At 34.2% G+C, this 23,109-nt stretch overlaps 2 protein-coding genes across 3 annotated transcripts in view; one reads left to right on the forward strand and one right to left on the reverse strand.

The window, feature by feature from the left end:
• Positions 1-14,704, reverse strand: part of COL4A6 (collagen type IV alpha 6 chain) — a 377,060-nt gene extending 362,356 nt beyond the window's left edge. For both annotated transcript variants that reach the window (XM_053699142.1, XM_053699141.1), the window contains exons 1-3: positions 14,552-14,704; positions 14,234-14,378; positions 14,041-14,092 (exon numbers count right to left, since the gene is read on the reverse strand). In XM_053699142.1, coding sequence (XP_053555117.1) covers positions 14,041-14,092; positions 14,234-14,244 — 63 coding nt within the window. In that variant the 5' untranslated portion in view covers positions 14,245-14,378; positions 14,552-14,704. The remainder of the gene's footprint in view (positions 1-14,040; positions 14,093-14,233; positions 14,379-14,551) is intronic.
• A 547-nt stretch (positions 14,705-15,251) lies between these two features.
• COL4A5 (collagen type IV alpha 5 chain) overlaps positions 15,252-23,109 on the forward strand; it is a 310,651-nt gene continuing 302,793 nt past the window's right edge. Inside the window, exon 1 of the mRNA XM_053699143.1 lies at positions 15,252-15,636. Within this exon, the coding sequence (XP_053555118.1) occupies positions 15,550-15,636 (87 nt within the window). The 5' untranslated portion in view covers positions 15,252-15,549. The remainder of the gene's footprint in view (positions 15,637-23,109) is intronic.

Below are 23,109 nucleotides of genomic sequence, written 5' to 3' on the forward strand. Positions count from 1 at the left end.
ATTGCACTCCAATATCAGGATAATGTCAAGATTACAAACCGTATTGACAAAACATCACAAAGATTACAAAATAATAAAGGAATTTTTAAACATAGAATGAAATATAAAACATCACTATATTGAATAGTTTGTATAAAAATACTGTTCACACCCTCAGCTGCTTCCAATACCTTCCTATGTGGGAACTATGCACATCCCTCTTAAGAGATATCACCAGGAGAAGTGGAATGTTTCATAAAGCCAACAAGTTAATTAACTGTCCAACTGTGCCAAGCCAAGTACCCACAAGAAACATTTGAACAAATTTTCAGGATCCCACGATTATAAAATAATAATGATCCTAGTTATATTTGCTGAACAAATATGACAGAACTATAAAGCACTTACATAAGGGGGCAATCAGTTCATCCGAAAATGCTGAAATAGTTGTCACTTTGACATGTGCTTAGTTACTTAAAATGACAGAAATCACTACTCTAGTCTAGTCACTTTTATAACTTACATTAAAGGGTTTTCTAAACATGTACTTTTCACCAATCACTTTTCAGAAAAATTGAGCCAGGTAAAAAAGTAGTCTAATGTTAGATTGAATGTTAACTCTCAAGAGCAGGGGTAACAATCTTTTTACAGTGTCTGCCCAAATCAACAATCATTTTCTAAAAAACAGAATCTGCCCATGGTCTGTTTCCAAAATGTAAAGAAAGATTATGTTCATTTTAAATCCATAATATATACAAACAATATTACATTGTTTATATAGCATGGGATCATGAGAAAAATGATTTGAGGCAATGGTACAAAGCAGTATTATGGTAGCCCACATGTATAGTGTTAGCAAATATGTTTTGAGTGGCCCTTTTGTCACTTGTGCCATAGGTTCACGACCCTTGGTCTTGTGAGCTGAAAATGTACAAAGGTGCTAGTATAATTGAAGTTCAATGTTGAACCAATATTTGTTTATTAAGATGAAATAAACCAAATAAGATTTAGAAAATTATATTTTGGGGGCTGTTCCTCATTGTACCACTATAGACTGCTTCCGGGTGCCCATGGTCAAGAGCAACCACAGAAGAAATTATAAAGTTACTCAGTTGGAAATAAATGAATTGATCAATACAGTTGTTTTGCCTTTTATATTATTTTAGCTGTTTCAAAGTAATGAACAAATACATAACATTTAAATATTTGACATTGAAAGCAGATTTAAATTTAGGAATTAAAACGTGCCAAGCCTATAATATCAGTGTTTTGTTTCACCATTGAATTTTCTGGAATTACAGTGACACTCAAGTCAAAATGTAACTTTCTTGATTCAGATAGAACATGCAATTTTAAACAACTGTCCAATTTACTTCCATTAACAAAATGTGCACAGACTATTATATTTACACTTTTTTAGTCATCAGTTCCTACTGAGCATGTGCAAGAATTAACAGAATATACGCATATGCATTTGTGATTGGCTGATGGCTGTCACATGATACAGGATGAGTGGAAATGGACATTATTTTGAAAACTGTCAGAAAAAAATAGACTAGTTATTTTAAGTTCAGACTAAGGGGCATATTTATCAAAGTGCGAGCGAACATGATACGATGTAGCGTATCATGTCTGCTGCACATCAATAAATGCGGACAGCATACACTGTCAGCATTTATTATTACACAAGCAGTTCACCAGAACTGCTAGTGCAATACCGCCCCCTGCAGATTCGCAGTCAATCAGCCGCTAGCAGGGGGTGTCAATCAACCCGATCGTATTCGATTGGGTTGATTTCTGTCTGCCATCTCAGAGCAGGCGGACAAATTATGGAGCAGAGGTCTTTAGACCGCTACTTCCTAACTTCTGTTTCCGGCGAGCCTTTAGGGAAACAAGGGGCATCAAGCTCCATTCGGGGCTTGATAATTCGGCCCCTAAGTGCTATTGCATTGTCTTTTTTATCATGCATTTGTTGATTATGCAAATCTACTGTATTTACTAGTCCTTTAAGATCTATCCTAGGAGGGCCAGAAGCAAGTGTTTCATTAGCAGCTTGTTTAACCCTCACTCGCCCCCATATAATAATAATGAGGTCATTTTTGCAATCAGTTATGCATCATTGAAATATCTATTGTTAAATCATCAACTAAAATGTACATTCTTTACTCCAGGGATTATAAACAACATCTGTTGCATAACAGTTATGTTAATCACATTATATTGCAGTCTTAAATTACTTGTTTTAATTATGAATATGCAAGTAGAAGTATGGAATTTCAATTTAGCAGTGCATGTTCTAGTAGTTTGTCAGAAATGTTTATAATAAATTAAAATATTTGTCTTCGCAGTGATGCTACTGCTGGAGACTGAGATGAGCTGTATGTTTTTCTTGTTAGAACAAAATCATTGTGTAGAATATGTACAGTATATTCACATTTACTGTCATTTAACAGATTAATAAATTAGGCTATTTACAAAAAAAAAGTTGAATGGAAAAAAAGTCAAATAAGGTTGATTCAAAATCCATGATATCCACTAACAAACAAAACAAACTATACTTCAACCAATCTGTCTACTGGCTCGGGTTGACTTGAATCTTGTTGTCTGTATAGTATGTTATACATTTTCAAAATGTTTGAACCTGACTTTATACTGTTAAATAAATATTCAGTACATTCATAGTTGGATGGAACTGACTTTTAAACCAACCTACTAGCCATAAGAAGTTGAATTTAACAACTGTCTCTCCCTATCAAAACTGCCGTAGTAAAAATTTACACCTGTATTTGTTCTGTGTCAACACTAATCAAGCTTATATATATGGAATGTCAATACAAATAAAGCTTGCTGTTGTTATGGACTTGATGCCTAAATTTGAAAATCAGTATATCATGTACATGCAACCTGAAATCAATTACTTGAGGCATAAAGTCGTCTGAATTTCACAAGTTAGTCTCAAGTGGGTGCTTTGTGGATAGTCAACTTTCTCTGGTTGTAGAAAGATGGATTCTTTTCTAGCAGAACTCACTTGTGCTGACAATGTGAATTGGTTGTAAGGAGTAAATTTGCAAATTACTGGCCTTTAGTAAATAGCTGACTTGGAGATTTGTCTCCACAGTGTGCTCAGACCCCATAGTATTGACAACCTGTAGAACTTCTCAATAACCTTAAGATAATGTTGCAGTTTTATATCAAAGCTACATCATTTTTTTAAAGACACTGGGCCCTTGTAAATAGTGCTGATAGACTATCTAGTGGGTATGATTAAAAGGACAGTAAAGACTTTGTAATTACAAGACATTTCTGTTATGTCGCTATAGAATAATATATCAGCAAAGTCAACATTTTTAAAACAACTTAACATCTTTTCTTAATGCCACAAGTTTTCAGTAGCCAAACTCCACCTACTATTTGTCTTATTTGGAGGAGCCAATCTGAGCTTTTGTCCACAGACAACAAGGCTAACCACTGTCAAAATGTTAGTATAAAGTACATTGTTTGCAGCTGTTATCTAATAAAGCCTATTAGTGAATGTAATATAGTAGGGTTAACCTTGAAAAGTCAGCAGAAAGCGTTTCATGTTCTGAGAATTAGAAATTGCTTAAAGGGATACTAGCCCCTCATTTTTTTCTTTCATGATTCAGATAGAGCATGCAATTTTAAGCAACTTTCTAATTTACTCCTATTATCAATTTTTCTTTGTTCTCATGTTATCTTGATTTGAAAAAGCAGTAATAAACGGTTAGGAGCCGGCCCATTTTTTAGTTTAGCACCTTGGTAGAGCTGCTGATTGGTTTGCTACATTTAGCCACAAATCAGCAAGTGCTACCCATGTACTAAACAAAAAATGGTCTGACTCTAAAGCTTACAGTACTGCTTTTTCAAATCAAGATAGCATGAGAACAAAGAAAAATTGATAATAGGAGTAAATTAGAAAGGTGTTTAAAATATCATGCTCTATCTGAATCATGAAATAAAAAAATTGGGTTTAGTATCCCTTTAATTTTCTGAGCTAAAATACATGAGGGGGGAAAAATAAATAATAAAAATATATCACAAAGTTGTTTCATTATGCATAACTAAACATTTTATATACAAATCTCAAAGTGTTTACTGTCCCTCTAAAGGGATAGAAAGGTCAGAATTGAAATGTGCATAAATGAATTTCAATTTGAAATATAATAATTTTCCCCAATATACTTCCATAAGCAAAAATGCTATTAGTAAAGTAAAAATAATAAATGCTTCTAGTTATTACTGTTTTTCTGCAGCATGTGCACATATTCTGTGAGGGCCTGTGCAGCAGTATTCAAGCACAGAGAACTGAAGATGTTGTGTTTTTCTTCTGTGAAAACGTAAATTAAAGAGACAGTAAAGACAAAAATAAACTTTCTTGATTCAGATAGGGCATGTAATTTTAAAAACTTTCCAATTTACTTTTATCATCAATTTTGCTTTGTTCTCTTGGTATTCTTAGTTGAAAGCTAACCCTAAGTAGGCTCATATGCTAATTTCTTAGCCCTTATCTGAATTCATTTTGACAGTTTTTCACAATTAGAGGGCTTTGGTTCATGTGTTCTATATAGAAAACATTGTGCTCATGCACGTGGAGTTACCTAGGGGTCAGCACTGATTGGCTGAAATGCAAGTCTGTCAAATGAACTGAAATAAGGGGGCAGTCTGCAGAGGCTTAGATACAAGATAATCACAGAGGTAAAAAGTGATTGGGTAATAAAGGGATTATCAATCTTTTTAAACAATAAACATTCTGGTGTAGACTGTCCCTTTAAGTCATACAAGTTGCCACTTCTCTGAGAAGGTGTGGTCCATACAGGATATGTGTGTATGCCGCAGAAAAACAGAAATGACTTTTACTAATAGCATTTTTGATAATAGAAGAATATATACTGTATATTTTTTTAAATGGTTCTATTTCACAAAGAAATACACCCATACACCAGTGTTTTTCAACCAGTGTGCCGTGAGAGATCCTCAGGTGTGCCGCGGCAGACTGACAACAGTGCGGGGGTGTTTGTGAATGAATGTCAATGTGTCATGTATAGTTTGTAGGAGGCATGGCATGACAGCACAGTACAGTGTGTGTGTATATATATATATATATATATATATATACTGTATATATATATCCTGTATTAGCTACAATGTGTGATTTTGTAAAATTTTGGGATGGTGGTGTGCCACAGGATTTTGTAATGTAAAAAAGTGTGCCACGGCAAAAAAAAGGTTGCAAATCACTGCCATACACATTTCAATTTTGATCTTTCTATTATATCCTTTAAGCACATCAATTTCAGTGACTCATATAAAAGAGCAAAAACTTGGTTTTGTGCAAAATAAGGTTAAAGGGACAGGAAACACCAAAATGTTCTTTCATGATTTGGATAGAGAATACAATTTTAAACAACTTTCTATTTTATTTCTATTATCAAATTTGCTTAATTATCTTGATATCTTTTGCTGAAGGAACAGCATTGCACTACTGGCAGCTAGCTGAACACATCTAGTCAGCCAATCACAAAAGACAAATGTGTGCAGACACCAATTAACAGTTAGCTATGTGCATATTCATTTTCAACAAAGCATATTTGAAAATAGAAGTGAATTTAAAAGTGTCTTAAAATTACATTCTCTATCTAAGTCATACAAGTATAATTTTGACTTTCTTATCCCTTTAAATGACTTAAAACTGTTTTAATTGATGTTGAAACTGAAAGGAATAAGTATTTGTGCACAACTTATAGTCACACAAAAATGAAAACAAATGTTTTGGGAACTACAGGAAGAAAACAAACACACTATTTTTACATGATGTCTTTCAGATGAAAACAAAAAACAATACTGATGCTACTAATAACTTCCATGTATATTAATATGAAGCAGCAAAATAATTTGGTTTTATGGCAAAAGTTGTCCACTGTCAGAGGCAAAAATAAGTAATATGTATAATTTATATGTATAAAGATATTTAAAGGATCATTGCTTCCTAAATACATCACCATAAAGTATTTGTAAGAAGCAGGCACAATACAGACAGATTTGCAGTAAGCCATAATTGAAAATATTATTTAAAAAATATTGGTTATGTATTGCTAGGTTCAGGCTATCCACTTCATTAACTTCACCTACTCAGCTTTATGCTACACTTGCAGACTATAAATACAGGGAGTGCAGAATTATTAGGCAAGTTGTATTTTTGAGGATTAATTTTATTATTGAACAACAACCATGTTCTCAATGAACCCAAAAAACTCATTAATATCAAAGCTGAATAGTTTTGGAAGTAGTTTTTAGTTTGTTTTTAGTTATAGCTATTTTAGGGGGATATCTGTGTGTGCAGGTGACTATTACTGTGCATAATTATTAGGCAACTTAACAAAAAACAAATATATACCCATTTCAATTATTTATTTTTACCAGTGAAACCAATATAACATCTCAACATTCACAAATATACATTTCTGACATTCAAAAACAAAACAAAAACAAATCAGTGACCAATATAGCCACCTTTCTTTGCAAGGACACTCAAAAGCCTGCCACCCATGGATTCTGTCAGTGTTTTGATCTGTTCACCATCAACATTGCGTGCAGCAGCAACCACAGCCTCCCAGACACTGTTCAGAGAGGTGTACTGTTTTCCCTCCTTGTAAATCTCACATTTGATGATGGACCACAGGTTCTCAATGGGGTTCAGATCAGGTGAACAAGGAGGCCATGTCATTAGATTTTCTTCTTTTATACCCTTTCTTGCCAGCCATGCTGTGGAGTACTTGGACGCGTGTGATGGAGCATTGTCCTGCATGAAAATCATGTTTTTCTTGAAGGATGCAGACTTCTTCCTGTACCACTGCTTGAAGAAGGTGTCTTCCAGAAACTGGCAGTAGGACTGGGAGTTGAGCTTGACTCCATCCTCAACCCGAAAAGGCCCCACAAGCTCATCTTTGATGATACCAGCCCAAACCAGTACTCCCCCTCCACCTTGCTGGCGTCTGAGTCGGACTGGAGCTCTCTGCCCTTTACCAATCCAGCCACGGGCCCATCCATCTGGCCCATCAAGACTCACTCTCATTTCATCAGTCCATAAAACCTTAGAAAAATCAGTCTTGAGATATTTCTTGGCCCAGTCTTGACGTTTCAGCTTGTGTGTCTTGTTCAGTGGTGGTCGTCTTTCAGCCTTTCTTACCTTGGCCATGTCTCTGAGTATTGCACACCTTGTGCTTTTGGGCACTCCAGTGATGTTGCAGTTCTGAAATATGGCCAAACTGGTGGCAAGTGGCATCTTGGCAGCTGCACGCTTGACTTTTCTCAGTTCATGGGCAGTTATTTTGCGCCTTGGTTTTTCCACACGCTTCTTGCGACCCTGTTGACTATTTTGAATGAAACGCTTGATTGTTCGATGATCACGCTTCAGAAGCTTTGCAATTTTAAGAGTGCTGCATCTCACTATTTATGACTTTTCTGAGCCTGTCAAGTCCTTCTTTTGACCCATTTTGCCAAAGGAAAGGAAGTTGCCTAATAATTATGCACACCTGATATAGGCTGTTGATGTCATTAGACCACACCCCTTCTCATTACAGAGATGCACATCACCTAATATGCTTAATTGGTAGTAGGCTTTCTAGCCTATACAGCTTGGAGTAAGACAACATGCATAAAGAGGATGATGTGGTCAAAATACTCATTTGCCTAATAATTCTGCACTCCCTGTATATATATCCCCTTTAAACACATATAACTAAGAACAGTCACGCAGAAGCTAATCTTTCTTGAGTCTTTGATGAGTGTGACCTTTGTGTACAGTTAGGTCAAATGTCACAATCTTGTTTCATCTCTTTTATTTTCTGCTTTCCTAAACTCAGGATTTCTGGAGGGATCATAAAGCAAGTTAATCAACAACAATATATATTTTAAGATTTATTAATAGCAACAATTATGAATGTGCACATTTTTTTTGTGAAGTGTTGGAAGTCCTTTTACCCTTACACCTTCTTAGTAAAAATACATACTTTTATAAGCTGGTGACAAGGAATGGCCCAACTGTTTGATATTATTTTTTTCAAACAAATGCTAACTTTCCGAATATTAAAAGGGATACTGAGCTGTAAAATTGATTTCTCTTTACAGCTTGTTCATTGACTTGTTAACCAGCTGTACAGTATTAAATGTATGGGGGCGGTTTGCACCTTTGGGTTTGGTTTTGTATATGAAATAGCTGCTATTGCTATTTGATACCACAACCCATCAAATAAGCTGAGCTTGCAGGGAAAACAGTCTTCCCTATCTTCTCACTCTCTATACACACAAAGGTTTCCTTATTTTATTGCTGTCTATATACACAAATCCCAATACTTAGAAAGAGTAATTGAAAAATTAACATTTTATTATCTATCTTTCCCACCCCCAATGGGGGGTGTTATTTATTCTGATGGATCTTGTTTACATAGCTTTTCTGTATCCATCACTACAGTATTGACATTTTCAATATAAGTGGCAGTTTTAATGGGCAAAAACAGCTACCTCAAATGACAAAATAAAAGCAAAGGAGCTATTTTTAAACTATTTAAAACACACCAACAGGTAAAAAGAATCACTGGGATTACATTGAATGGAAAGTAAACACCTTGTAATTTCAATACATTTCTGTTGTGTTGCAATAGACAGTCATAAAGTTTGTATAAAAAGAATTGTTTTGCAGTGCTTATCTGATAAAACCAATTAGGGATATGTAGAAGGGTTAGTCTTGAGAACTCAGCAAGGTGCATTTCAAGAATTAGAAATTGCTCGATTTTCAGAGCTAAATTACATGAAAAGGGAGCAAAATATATAAATAATGAAAAAAAAAAATATATATATATATATATATATATATATATAAAGTTGTTTCATTGTGCATAGCTAAACATTTTAAATAAATAAGATCTCAAGGTGTTTACTGTCCCTATAAACATGAAAAAAGTGCAGTACAATATCTCTTTAAAAATGTCAATCTTCTATAGAAACATTCCAATGATATAACAAATGTCAAGGGGAATATTTGTTCTTCGTTTTATATTTCATAGAACAATTTTACCATTTCAGCTGGAATAGTACAATGGAATTTGCATGCACTATTATGGTCACTTTAAAAGGACACTGAACCCAATTTTTTTCTTTAATGATTCAGATAGAGCATGCAATTTTAAGCAACTTTCTAATTTACTCCTATTATCAATTTTTCTTCGTTCTCTTGATATCTTTATTTAAAATAGAAGTAATCTAAGCTAAGAAGCCAGCCAATTTTTGGTGCAGTGCCCTGGACAGCACTTGTTTATTGGTGGGTGAATTTATCCACCAATCAGCAAGAACAACCCAGGTTGTTCACCAAAAATGGGCTGGCATCTAAACTTGCATTCTTGCTTTTCAAATAAAGATACCAAGAGAATGAAGAAAACGTGATAATAGGAGTAGAAAGTTGCTTAAAATTGCATGCTCTATCTGAATCACGATAGAAAAAAATTGGGTTCAGTGTCCCTTTAAGGGACATAAAAAACCCCCAAAAAATATTTTTCATGATTCAGAGAATACAATTTTTAAAAAAGTTTCCAATTTACTTATTTTATAAAATTTCTTTTCCTCTTGTTATTCTTTGTTGAAGAGATATCTAGATAGGTAGCGTGCACATACATGGAGCACATGAACACAGGAAATAGTGCTGCCATCTAGTGCTCTTGCTAATGTATAACATTGTTGCAAAACTGCTGCCATAGTACTGCAGACACATGCACACTCTGAACTTCCTGTCTGCTTTTCAACAAAGGATAACAAGAAAATAAAGACATTTTGACAACAAAAGTAAATTGGAACACTGTTTAAAATTGTTTGCTCTATCTGAATCATGAAATCAAATTTTTGGGTTTTATGTCCCTTTAAAGATTTTTAACACATACAGCTTGCTCGTAGTTTTGCAGTTTTTTGTTTCTATTAATGTAAAATTCATTTATATTAATTTACAAAACATATACCATAGCCATCAAAGAATGTAGCTTTTGTTTATATTATTTGCTTTAAACTTGTATAAATATGTTGGACTGACAATGCTGGCGACTAACACAAAGCAGGCTGTCACCATAATAAAGGTCTCAATAGCTGGTTTTACATTGTTAATTCAAATGTAGGAGTTAACGAGAATATTGAACAGGCAGCCATCAGGGGAGGTTCTAGACGTTTTTCAACTCCAGTCCTCAGGGCACACCAACAGGTCAGCTTTTTGTGATATCTGGACTTGAGCAGAGGTGAAATAATCAGCTGATAAGTAACCATGGTTACTAACCTGCTCTCACCCATCAACTGATTATTTCACCTGGGTTCTAGTTCATATATAATGAAAATCTGTCCCATTGGTTTGCTTTGAGGACTGGCGTTGAAAGACACTGCATAAGACTACAGATTTTGGGGGAGCAAAAAGTTGACCACAAAAATGAAATGTCAAGGGTGCAGAAGGTACTAGTAGGATGCTCATAGTTTACAACTCTTTCTTTTGTTTCAATCTTTTTTTATTTTAAAATGTTCAGTATCACCAACTGGAAAAAGGCTATCAAACCTGGCTGAATAAAGCTGGCTAAAAGTGGAGCTATTTTCAGAAAGGCAATGGGGTGGATTTATTATGCTATGAATGCAGCATCAGCCCAATCGGATACTATTGAGTTGATTGACACCCCCCACTAGAAATGCTTGTGCAATGATAAATGCTGACAGCATATGCTGTCTGCATTAAAGGGACACTGAACCCAAATTTTTTTTCTTTCGTGATTCAGATAGAGCATGCAATTTTAAGCAACTTTCCAATTTACTCCTATTATGAAATGTTCTTCATTCTCTTGCTATCTTTATTTGAAAAGCAAAAATGTAAGTTTAGATGCCGGACCATTTTTGGTGAACAACCTGGGTTGTTCTTGCTGATTGGTGGATAAATTCAACAACCAATAAACAAGTGCTGTCCGGAGTTCTAAACAAAAAAAAATGCTTAGATGCCTTCTTCTTCAAATAAAGATAGCAACAGAACTAAGAAAATTTGAGAATAGGAGTAAATTAGAAAGTTGCTTAAAACTGCATGCTCTATGTGAATCACGAAAGAAAAATTTTGGGTTCAGTGTCCCTTTAATCGATGTCGGGCGGGCATGAGCCGCTACAGCTGATCATGTATGTCCGACACATAATAAATCGGCCCCAATGTGTTAAACTGTATAACCAACCTTGTCTTTTTACTACTGCTGAACACACTGTATGAATGTTTCAATCTTAAAATGTATTTACCGTCTTTATTAAATAGCGATTCTAGCTATAAAGCACTATCTTAGTTTACCATATAGAGTGGCTGAAGCTACTGCACTTTAAAGCTCCCTCTAGAGGTTGCTTTTATAACATTGCTATGCACACTACTATCACTTAGTGCTAGACACAAGCACTATCCTGAGCATGCAGTGAAACAGCAACAGCTTGAGTACACATTAAAAGTTGTCACACCGCAGCAGTGAGAAAGTCAAAACAAAGAACTTTTGCAAATTTGACAAAACCGCTTTATATCAGATCTGAAATGCACTATTGCATACACTTAGAGATTAACTTAATGAGTGTGAATTGGTGAAAATCCAACCTCCATGGTATTACATTCTCTGTGATGCAAAATGGCTGCCAAGTACAGCCAATCAAAAAACTGTTTGGGACTAAGAATATCTTTTTAATTACAAGTGTGTTCTTTCTCATTTTTAGTATTCTCTTGTTGCTACTTTATATGAGCATTTAGTATCTTAAATTAGTTTATTAAAGTGTACAAATAATATAACAAGTGTACTATTCTAATCAATAGTTGAAGGGATACTAAACCCAATTTTTCTATTTCATGATTCAGATAGAGCATTCAATTTTAAGCAACTTTCTAATTTACTCCTATTATAAATGTTTCTTTGTTCTCTTGTTTCATTATTTTAGAAGCAGGAATGTAAAGCTTAGGAGGCGGACCATTTTAGGTTCAGCACCCTGGATAGTGATTGCTTATTGGTGGCTACATTTAGCCACCAATAAGCAAGCGTAACCCAGGTTCTGAACCAAAACTGGTTCATGAAAGAAAAAATTCCTTTAAAGCAAAATGTTTATATAATGCAGTTTAAAGAACATGTTGAACACTTTTATTTTAATGAAACAAAATGACTCATCCAAACCATATAAGTCTAATATTACAGTACAGCACAAGCAGGTCACTGCAAGCTTTGCTCTACATCTGTCAATTGAAAGCAATGCACAGTATACAGCTGTCCTGATACCTGATTAGCTTTACAAAATTAACTTTTTTGTGGTGAAAAACATTGTAGCCCATTTTTGTAATTCAAAATGATATTTAGCCATTTAAAGTGCGCTTATTTAAATGCATATTATTTGTGTTTTAATATATATTATATTGAAGAACATTAAAGAATTTTAGCAATAAATGTAATTTTTTTGCAGTAAAAAGAAAATGTTTTTAGCTCCACCCTCCCACAATCTCACAACATAATTTAAATGAAATGCATAATTAAGGGCCTATATAAAATAAATTGTGCATTTGTGTCTATAGAAGCCATGTCTCTTTATTGTGTGATTAGAGAAGGAAGGATCTGGATGCCTATCAACGTGTAACTTTCATTTTTGTTAAATGTACTATATTATCTATAATGTGAGTTTCCTACCACCTTAATCACTATATTTACTTTTTACTTTGAAAAGCATTGCTTCTAATAATAATAGTAATGCATGAACCTAAAAAGAACAAATGTGCAGTATTGGAAGGAAGACATATTATGTGCATACTTAGAACACCAAGTCCATTCAGAATAAATTGATGCTTTCAGCTTTTCCATTAGAATATCAGAGATAATATTGTATGCTGAATGGTTCTGTAATTATTCTAAAGTACTTCAAAGCATAACACATTACGCAAGATGAAGATAGATGGATAGATTGATAGATAGAAAAATAGATAGATAGATAGATAGATAGATAGATGATAGATAGACACAACCATGAAATATCTTCAACTGAGTTGCTAGACAGATGATATATTAGATAGACAGACAGACACATATAGATAGATAGATAGATAGATAGATAGATAGATAGATAGATAGATAGATAGATAGATAGATAGAGATAGAATATATTATAAACAACATAATTTTGACAATTTAATATGAGCTAAGAAATGTGTAGGTGGCATTTGCTGGATATCCTGAGTAAAGTTGGTCTATGTATTTATATTTCCAATGATTTTGTGATATTTTCCTTGTGTGCCAAAAGTAGGGGGAAAAAGTTATAATTGTTTCTCACACCACAATAACATTCCTGTGTGTTTATGTGTGTGTGTATATATAGACAGACAGAAAGATAGATATAGATATTAAGATAGATATATGATAGATAGATAGATAGATAGATAGATAGATAGATAGATAGATAGATAGATAGATAGATAGATAGATAGATAGATAGATATATGGATAGATAGATATCATAAAAATATAGTTCAAATATAAATAAATCAAAGAAACATCAAGCAATGAGTTCAGTAATATTTACATTATTGCTATCTGACTTTAGAATGATGCTAGATTTGCCCTGGGATATCTAAAATTGCAACATAACATATACTGTATGGGCTTTGAGTGTAACATTCTTAGACCTGTAACAAGTCCAGATATGCACACACCTTAATAAATGTATGTGTATTCTTATTTATATAAATTTCTTCCAATATATTTAATCTTAAAAGATGTAAAACAACTTGTGCTACGTGCAACCTAACATTTTATAAATAAACGAAGACTCTCATCTGCTGTCAGAATGACCAGCTTTATACAAATATACAGTACGATGCAGAGTAATGTGCTACTGTCTCATAAGCAATCAATTAACTGCAATATACCTATTGACAATAACAAACTAAGAATGTGACTTTATCAATAGCCCTATTTCTCAATGTGCCTGATAGTGGGAATATGAATGTACGTTGTAAAATCTAGATGCACTCACCGCTTGCACCAAATCAACAGCAATACAACCAACAGCAAATACCAGCAGAATTCTGCAAACAAGCAAAGCATAGTATTAAACTCGTGTAAGATATAGAGAGTATATAGTTAGACAGCGTTCTGTATATCCATTTAGATATAACAAGTGCTGTGGTATTAATAAAAAGTAGGATAAAAATAACAATCTGGCTTACCTTGTGATCATCTTGCCCACATCTATAGAGGGGAAAGAAGACCCCCCTTTCTTCTTCGTAGTTAGAGTGATCTGTGCTGGGGGCTCATTGAGAGCTAGTCCGCGGAGCTCCGGAATCACAACTTAGTGGGGGAGTCTCAGGGGAACTGCAACAAAGATAGGAGGCAAACAAAGTATTAAACACACACGGAGGGCAGCTCTGAAGGGCAACAGGGAGGTAAGTGGTGTGAGTTTAAAGAGAGGGGGCTCGAGCTCAAAGCTAAAGGCTACGAGGTGGCTTAGGGCTTAGAATGCTACAGCAGTACCTGCCTAAACTTACTTGCAGAGCAGCTCGCTTCCATGCACTGTTCAGGCAGTTTAGGCTAGGCATGGAGGAAAGGGGCGGGGACTGTGCCTGTCAATCACAGATGGCTCGCTACTTCTTTGTGACAGAGTCCCAGATATGGCATCTGGGAACAAAGTATAATCTTCTATATATACTATTTTTCAATGATATCTGTAAAATGTTTAATTGAATATGAAATCATGTGTCTCACTATAAAAAGGATGATTTTTACAAAAAATATAAGAAAACTCCGTAATTGATATGATTTATATTATCACTTATATATTTGTTTTACGTCAAAATAAATAAACGAAGGCATTTACATGTGAATTGGTAATGTTAGTAGGCAAAGATTATATGTAAGTCATTTAAATAAAGAATATTATATCATTTGTAAGATACTTAACATTCTAAAAGTAATCATGTCAAAATATCTGGTGAATAGTTTATATTAATAATCAAAAGGGTTCTAAGTGTTTAGTAAAGTACAAATATTAGTTTCAATTAGAGGCAAGCAAACCTTTACTAATCCATCAGCAGAGTAAATAGTTCCCTGATGCAAATGGAAAGCAGTCTCTTTATTACACAGGGGGCGGGAGAGGAGTTTGGGATGGGTGGTGGGTGTGTGTAGAAGGGGGTAATCATCACCATTTTTTCCCCCTAAGAAGACTGCTCATTAATTTTGCGAAAGGGCTGATGATAAGTCACATCTACCAGTGTTCAGGTTTATTTCTCTAGCCTAGGGATAAGAGGAGCGCGGATGGATATGCAAATGCCTTTTTTGGGAAAAAAGTAGTCCCATGGTAACTTCAGTGCGGAAAAGTTTGCAGGTTCTTGCAGAAGGCAATAGCTGTAGCCTTGGTTTGGGGTGGCCACTTCAGTGTCTGGCTGCATCTTCTGCCTCCTCGCCCTTGGCTACCCCACATATAATATAACCCACAGCCCGGCATTTCAACTGGAGCCGGTGTTGAGTTTTACAGACAGTTGGAGGAATGAGGTTGGGACATTTGCAGAGTTTACCCAGTCTTGCTGTCCTAACCCTGCTGCTGGCGCACTGGGTGCAGAATGTGCAGTCTGCGGTAAGTACACAGGATCAATATCTATTTTTTAGGTGGTGGGCAAATGCATGTTTTCTTGTCACATACAAGGTAGATCAGCATGCTGGGTCTTTTATTTATAAACCTTGTAACTCAAACCCTCTGTGATTCAAGCCACTGAGATCTCAAAACTGTGATAAAAATAGTGGATTGTGACCTCACTAAGACAAGAAGCGCAAAAGCTATTTCTGGTATTTTTGTGGGGGATTTTAAATATTAACACAGTAACTATATATATATATATATATATATATATATATATATATATATATATATATATATATATATATATATATATATATATATATAAATATACATATATCACTTTAGAAGATGATTGTGTGATTATTATTTGATATTTACATTAAGCTATTGCAGTTCTTGTGCATAAGGAGATAATGATGCATGCTTTACTTGGACTGTAATTAGTGCATTTGTATAAGATTTACTTGCACTTTCCTGGCAGCGCTGTCTCTGGGCTGCTTGTTTAAATGAGTGACCCAGGGGCATGACTGAGAGTGGAGAGATCAGCAAAGTGTCCCATTCTGTCTCCCAGTTCCCTCTGTCTTACTCTGATGGCTTTAAATTCATATGACAATGAAGAGTTCAGCACTATTAAGTCAGTTATCTAAATGTGCTTACCTGTAATTTTTTAGGGTAAGTTACCTATTCAACACTTAGAAATACATCTTTAACCTTTTTAGAGTCAGATTTGACCTTATCTTTATACACTTCATTCATATTTTTTAATAGTGAACAGATATTCTCTTCTTGATCGGAGCATGATCTACCCTATGCTTTGATCATTTAATAGTTTATGCCCCAGACTAAACAAGTACTTCTGTAAGTCATTCTCTTCAAAGAACCGGTAATATGTGTTTATGTTGTTATATTTTGTGTTTGTTTTAGAGATGCATGTCTTGAAAGGGGATAAGAAAACCACAAAAATGTCTGATATAACACTTGGGTAGACAACGCTTTACAAAAACCCTGTTTACTTTTATATTCTAGTGCTAATCAGATAAATTGTTTAGTATTACATGATGCAGAGTTGGGTTAATAGCTTGCAAGTAGGTAGACATTACTTGCCTCTATGGTACTGCAGATCTAGCAGCTGTAATTCTGAGTTCCCCAGCAGGTTAGGCCTCTAAATGCCAAAGGGAAGCATCCTGTAGTAGTTAGAACATGCAGTAAAGTTGTAAGGATTAGTGGCAGCCCAGTAAGACAAATACTGTGCCCTGCAGTAATACATTTGCTGTGTGTTCTGCAGATGCATTAGGTAGTGCTTGTCTATTAATTATGTCTCACTATCTCAATATGTCCCAGTAGTTGAGAATTATAACAAAATAAATGTTATTTTGTTTGTATTAAGTCTTTTAGATTTGCTACATATTTATAAAGAGCAGCATGTTACTGTTTCTATAGCTGTCAGAACGTATAGAAAGGGTTAGCTCTGACCAGTGGTAGACAGTGTAAGCTATGACTCCTCCCACAATAACTCCCACTGTGGCGTCATCAAATCATAGGTTCCAGTATCAGGGGTGCACAGTTGTGACATATTCCAGAGGTAAAGCTTCAGCTTATACCATTTTAATTAACATTTCAAACTATTTATTTTAAATAACAATTTTGAACCAAAGTCGGTCAGTAACTTACTGACTTCAGTTAAAGCTTATTCTGTTTGTAAATGTATGATACATTTTTTAAATTATTTCCCATTTATTTTCAAATAGAAGTATCTCAATATTAAGTAATACACATTATATTGTAGTCTAGTATAGGAAAATAGGATTTAAAATGTATAAAGTTTATAGATTGATACAGTAATGGCTATGATACAAATGAGTTTGTTCTGTACAGCAGAACATATTGTCAATATATGTTAAGTTAAAGGGATATGAAACCCAAACATTTTCTTTTGTGATTCAGAGCATGCAATTACTATTCTTTGTTGAAGAGATACATAGGTAGGTATCTGGTCCAGATAATCTGGAGGACTACATGGCAGGAAATAGTGCTGCCATCTAGTGCTCTTGTATATGGATAACATTAGCAAAACTGCTGCCATTTAGTTCCCAGAGACACGTGCACGTTCCTAAGCTTACATCCCTGCATTTTTTCAACAAAAGATACCAAGAGAAGGAAGAAACATTAAAGGGACACTGAACCCAAATTTTATCTTTAGTGATTCAGATAGAGCATGCAATTTTAAGCAACTTTCTCATTCACTCCTATTAGCAAATGTTCTTCATTCTCTTGGTATCTTTATTTGAAAAGCAAGAATGTAAGTTTAGATGCCGGCCCATTTTGGTGAACAACCTGGGTTGTTCTTGCTGATTGGTGGATAAATTCATGCACCAATAAACAAGTGCTGTCCAAGGTTCTGGACTTTCTTTTTCAAATAAAGATAGCAAGAGAACAAAGAAAAAATGATAATAGGAGTAAATTAGAAAGTTGCTCAAAATTGCATGCTCTATCTGAATCACAAAAGAAAAAAATGGGTTCAGTGTCCCTTTACTAATAAAAGTAAATTAGAAAGTTTAAATTGACATGCTCTATCTGAATCATGAAAGAAAATTAAATGTTTCTTGTCCCTTTAATGAGCATTTTGTAGAGTCTAATGAAATTAAAAGGATCTGCAATATATGCAGATGTGTTAAATCTGCCTTAAGATTTTTTACTTTTCATATTGTACCATTTGTATATGTCATAGCTGTAAATATTATATAAATTACTCCTGTACCGCTGAAACTGAAGTAACATAGTACATGTCTCAGTATACATCTTCTTACTAATAAAATCACAACTTTATAATTATATATAATCACTCATGTTCCCAACAAGCCTTGACAGTGCCCCATCTGTTATAAACCAGAACTGTTTTCATTCTTGATAAATGTATTCTGTATTTACTTATTATATTTACTATCACCTGATGAAATGTCATTTCATGTTTCCATGAATACATCGTCCTATTGAACAACTCGTCTTCCATTGAGCAGATATGAAGTTCAACATTACTTCATCATTTGTGACAGAGATCTCTAGTCATCTGGTAGAACTGTGTGCCATGAAATAGATATGACATTTACAAATTAAAGGGACACTGAACCCAAATTTTTTTCTTTCGTGATTCAGATAGAGCATGCACTTTCTAATTTACTCAAATTTTCTTCGTTCTCTTGTTGTCTTTATTTGAAAAAGCTATTTGTTTGGTTCAGACCCTGGAAAGCACTTGTTCATTGGTGGATGAATTTATACACCAATCAGCAAGAACAACCCAGGTTGTTCACCAAAAATGGGGTGGCATATAAACTTACATTCTTGCATTTCAAATAAAGATACCAGGAGACTGAAGAAAATTTGATAATAGGAGTAAATTAGAAAGTTGCTTAAAATTGCATGCTCTATCTGAATCACAAAATAAAACATTTGAGTTCAGTGTCTCTTTAAGAACACTATGTTTCCTTTATTTGTCATCTGCTAATATTTTGCTGTTAAAACACCCATAGTGTCCAATGTAGTGATTTAAATATTATGTGCCAGTGATATTGGTTCCCCAAAGCACATGGAGATTTCCAGTGCTACGGAATTTTGCAACGCTGTACAAATAAATGATAATATTATTAATTATAATTTCCATGTGTTAGAAATTATGCAGTAATACAGGGAATGACTCTTTCCAAGTCAGGTTTCAGATGTGCATTTTGTACTTTTTGGAGAATAAGTCACATTAGGAAGACCTTAAAACTAAAGTTTTGAATGTAATTTTCAAAATAGAGGTATACAAGCAAGATGCATTGAGAAAAAATCTGTGAAGGACAAATTTAAAGGGATATGAAACCCACATTTTTTTCTTTCATGATTCAGATAGGATGTACAATTTAAAACAACTTTCCAATTTACATCTATTATCTAATTATCTTCATTCTTTTGGTATCCTTTGTTAAAGAAGCAGGAATGCATTACTGGGAGCATTGTGTGAGCAAATAACATGAAGCATATATCTGCAGCCACCAATCAGCAGCTCCTGAACCTACCTAGGTATCCTGTTTAGCAAAGGATACAGAGAGAACAAAACAAATTAGGTAATAAAAGTAAATTGGAAAGTTGTTTAAAATCATATGCTGTATCCGAATAATGAAAGAAAAAAAATTGGGTTTCATGTTCCTTTAAAAAAAACATGTATGGCTAAAATAAACTAATATGTATGTAGGTGTATATATATATATATATATATATATATATATATATATATATATATATACTGTATGTGTTTTTTCTTCCAGAATGAACATTTAAATGTGTTACTCATAGGCTAAACTGTCAAAATCAAGTTATTATATCAACCATTGAAATCCCAATATAATATTATTTCACACAATGTTCTGCAGCAGAGAAGTGAGGTGAAGAGTTTATAATTGTGGAATGTAGCTCATGCTATATCACATATACATATGTTAAGAGTACACAAAGAATTAAACAAAAATCCATTTGTATCAGGGCTATAGCTTCATCAGTCCTGCTATGGGTGAACATGTTGGGATTTGTTTGATTGACAGGTCACATGTTCAAGAATTCTAGATGTGCAACACATTGATAATCCTGATAACATTCAAGCATTTCAAGTGTTGGAATTACAGTTCTCCAGTGCTAAAAGGAATTTTAAATCCTTTATAAATCTGTATCAAAATGCAAGGACTATTTATTAAATGTCCTTACAGATATATCATTTATATCAGGTCTGATGATTTCTGCAAGCCAGGGAGTAACTAAAATGCTGTGTCTGGCATCTGACATTAGCTTCTACTTCTACCAATGTGTGATTGGGTTTTCTGGTTGGCTGGATGCAAAGTTTATTTTTGTAGTTTTTTTTTAATTTGTCTTCCTGGCTGTATATACGAAAAAAGGCAGTCTGACTTTGTTCTTTTATTTAAATAGGATTCTTTTAAACATAGACTTGGATAATTTGATGGTGGAAATAAATCACATAACATTTTTTTGAAGGACCATTAAACAAAAACAAAAACAAAAAAAATCTGTCATGCATATGAAAGAGCATTATTGAAATATGTTAAAATGTTTCTTTATACAGAAAAGGTTACATTAAAGTGAATGTAAATTTGAATGAATAAGTGCCCAGTTTTTAAAAATACTAAAACCAGGGGCACTTTCATTCATTAAAATTTAAATTTAAGTGTTTTTTTTAAAACTACTTACCTTTTTCTTTAGGAAACCCAGACCGGCGATCGTCCGCCGCTTCTCATACTATACTTAGCATATCGATGACGAAACTGGCTTCCTCCAATTGTTGCGTTGCCTCACGAGCTGGATGCCTTGGGGTGCTCGCAACGATTGGAGGAAGCCATTTTTGTCATTGCGGTGCTAAGTACAGAGAAGCTGTGGGTGGAGGATCGCCGGTCTGGGTTTCCTAAAGAAAAAGGTATATAAAATAATGCTTCTATGTCAATTTTAACGAATGAAAGTTCCCCTGTTTTTGAGAGTATTTTAAAAAAACGGGCACTAATTAATTCAAATTTACATTCACTTTAAAGTTGTTCAAACTAACTAAATGTGCATTTGTACACACCTCATCATTTTGGGCCTTTCTGGCCACTGGCTACTATGGACAACTCGCACAGCTCTATATATGGACAATGACTCACCCTGTGAGCATGAAAACCATTTTTTAAATAAGAACACATTATACATTGTAATTTGTCCTAAGAAAAGTAGAATTTTTGAATTGTGTTTTGCTCTTTATACTCTTCAGTTTTTACAATAGTCTAATATCACCCAACAACTTATTTTTGAAGATGACATGTACCCTCCTATTATCTTACTTAAAGGGACATTAAGGGGCATTATAGTGCAAAATGACATGTTGTGATTAATAAGAGCATGGGCATGCCATGTTAGCACCAGGGGTTAAACACTACTTGGGAGCCACAGAAAACTGCTGGTCCTAAGCAGAAACTACCAGAGACCCAATCAGCAGCCTGCTAAACTCATAGCATATGCAATTAAAGGGACACACAGTAGAAATAACTGCTCAGGACTCACAGAGCACTGCTTGTTCCAAGTGGCAAATGCCACAGATTGAATTAGCTGCGGTAGTTGCATGATTCACACATGGAACTAGTGCTGCTGCTTGGATTAGCAGCATTTTCCACTTGGGACCAGCAGTGCTTTGTGAGTCCTGAGCAGTACTTCTACTGTGTGTTTAACTAGTCTTCAAATGACATGCTATAACGGATTAGAGCATGTAATGTTTTGAATATAATGTCCCTTTAAGTATGATGGAGGCACTCCTGCCTCTCTGGAGCAATACAGCAATAGCTAGCAAAATCAATAATGGATGTATATTACATTTTTTTTTTCTTTCTTAGTTAAACATTTTGCAGGAAAAGAAGATGTTTGCTTTAATTTCCCTTTAACTAAAGAGTAAAGGACAACACTAATGGTGGGACTGGCTGTCAGGCACATTATTATATACTTAAACTGGTGCTAAGTTTAGATGTAGTTTCTATTAACTCTCAAATTTACAACATATGGCACACATACACAAGTTTAAAGGGATGTGAAAGCTTTTATGATTCAGATAGAACGTACATTTTTAAACAACTTTCCAATTTACTTCTATTATCTAATTTGCTTAATTCTCTTGGTATCCTTTGTTGAAGAAACACCAATCCACATAAGTGAGCTAATAACATGAGGTATCTATGCGCAGCCACCAATCAGCAGCTCCTGAGCCTACCGATGTATTCTTTTCAATAAAGGATATCAAGATAACAAAACAAATTGGATAAAAGGAGTCAATTGGAAAGTTGTTTTAAAATGTATGTTCTTTCTGAATCATGAAAGAAAAAAAAAATTGTGTTTCATGTCCCTTTAATTGACCTCATGAAAAGCATGGGACTGTTTTTTTCCAATAACAAATTCGAGATGTGTGTTTTCTATTCAGTTGTGCTAAGGGTCACACAATAAAACAAAAAAAAAACAAAAAAAAAAACCTTGTAGAGCCAGTTTTATTATAGTTTTATGTATTATTTATTCTGGACTCTTGCGCATATCTGTGGCCTTTTCTGTAAAATCTTCTATAAACTTTATAAATAACTTAGCAAGATAGTACTTTAGTTCATATAGTATCCATACATCTTCCCACAGGTTTAGGATTCATCTTTATATATAGTAATTCAGTTCATATAGTATCATGTATGTGTTTATCCATACATCTTAACACAGGTTTAGGATTCATCTTTATATATAGTACTTCAGTTCATATAGTATCATGTATGTGTTTATCCATACATCTTCCCACAGGTTTAGGATTCATCTTTATATATAGTACTTCAGTTCATATTGTATCATGTATGTGTTTATCCATACATCTTCCCACAGGTTTAGGATTCATTTTTATATATAGAGCATCAGTTCATATAGTATCATGTA

The sequence above is a fragment of the Bombina bombina genome, chromosome 1 (assembly GCF_027579735.1).
Source record: "Bombina bombina isolate aBomBom1 chromosome 1, aBomBom1.pri, whole genome shotgun sequence".
Lineage (NCBI taxonomy): Eukaryota > Metazoa > Chordata > Amphibia > Anura > Bombinatoridae > Bombina > Bombina bombina.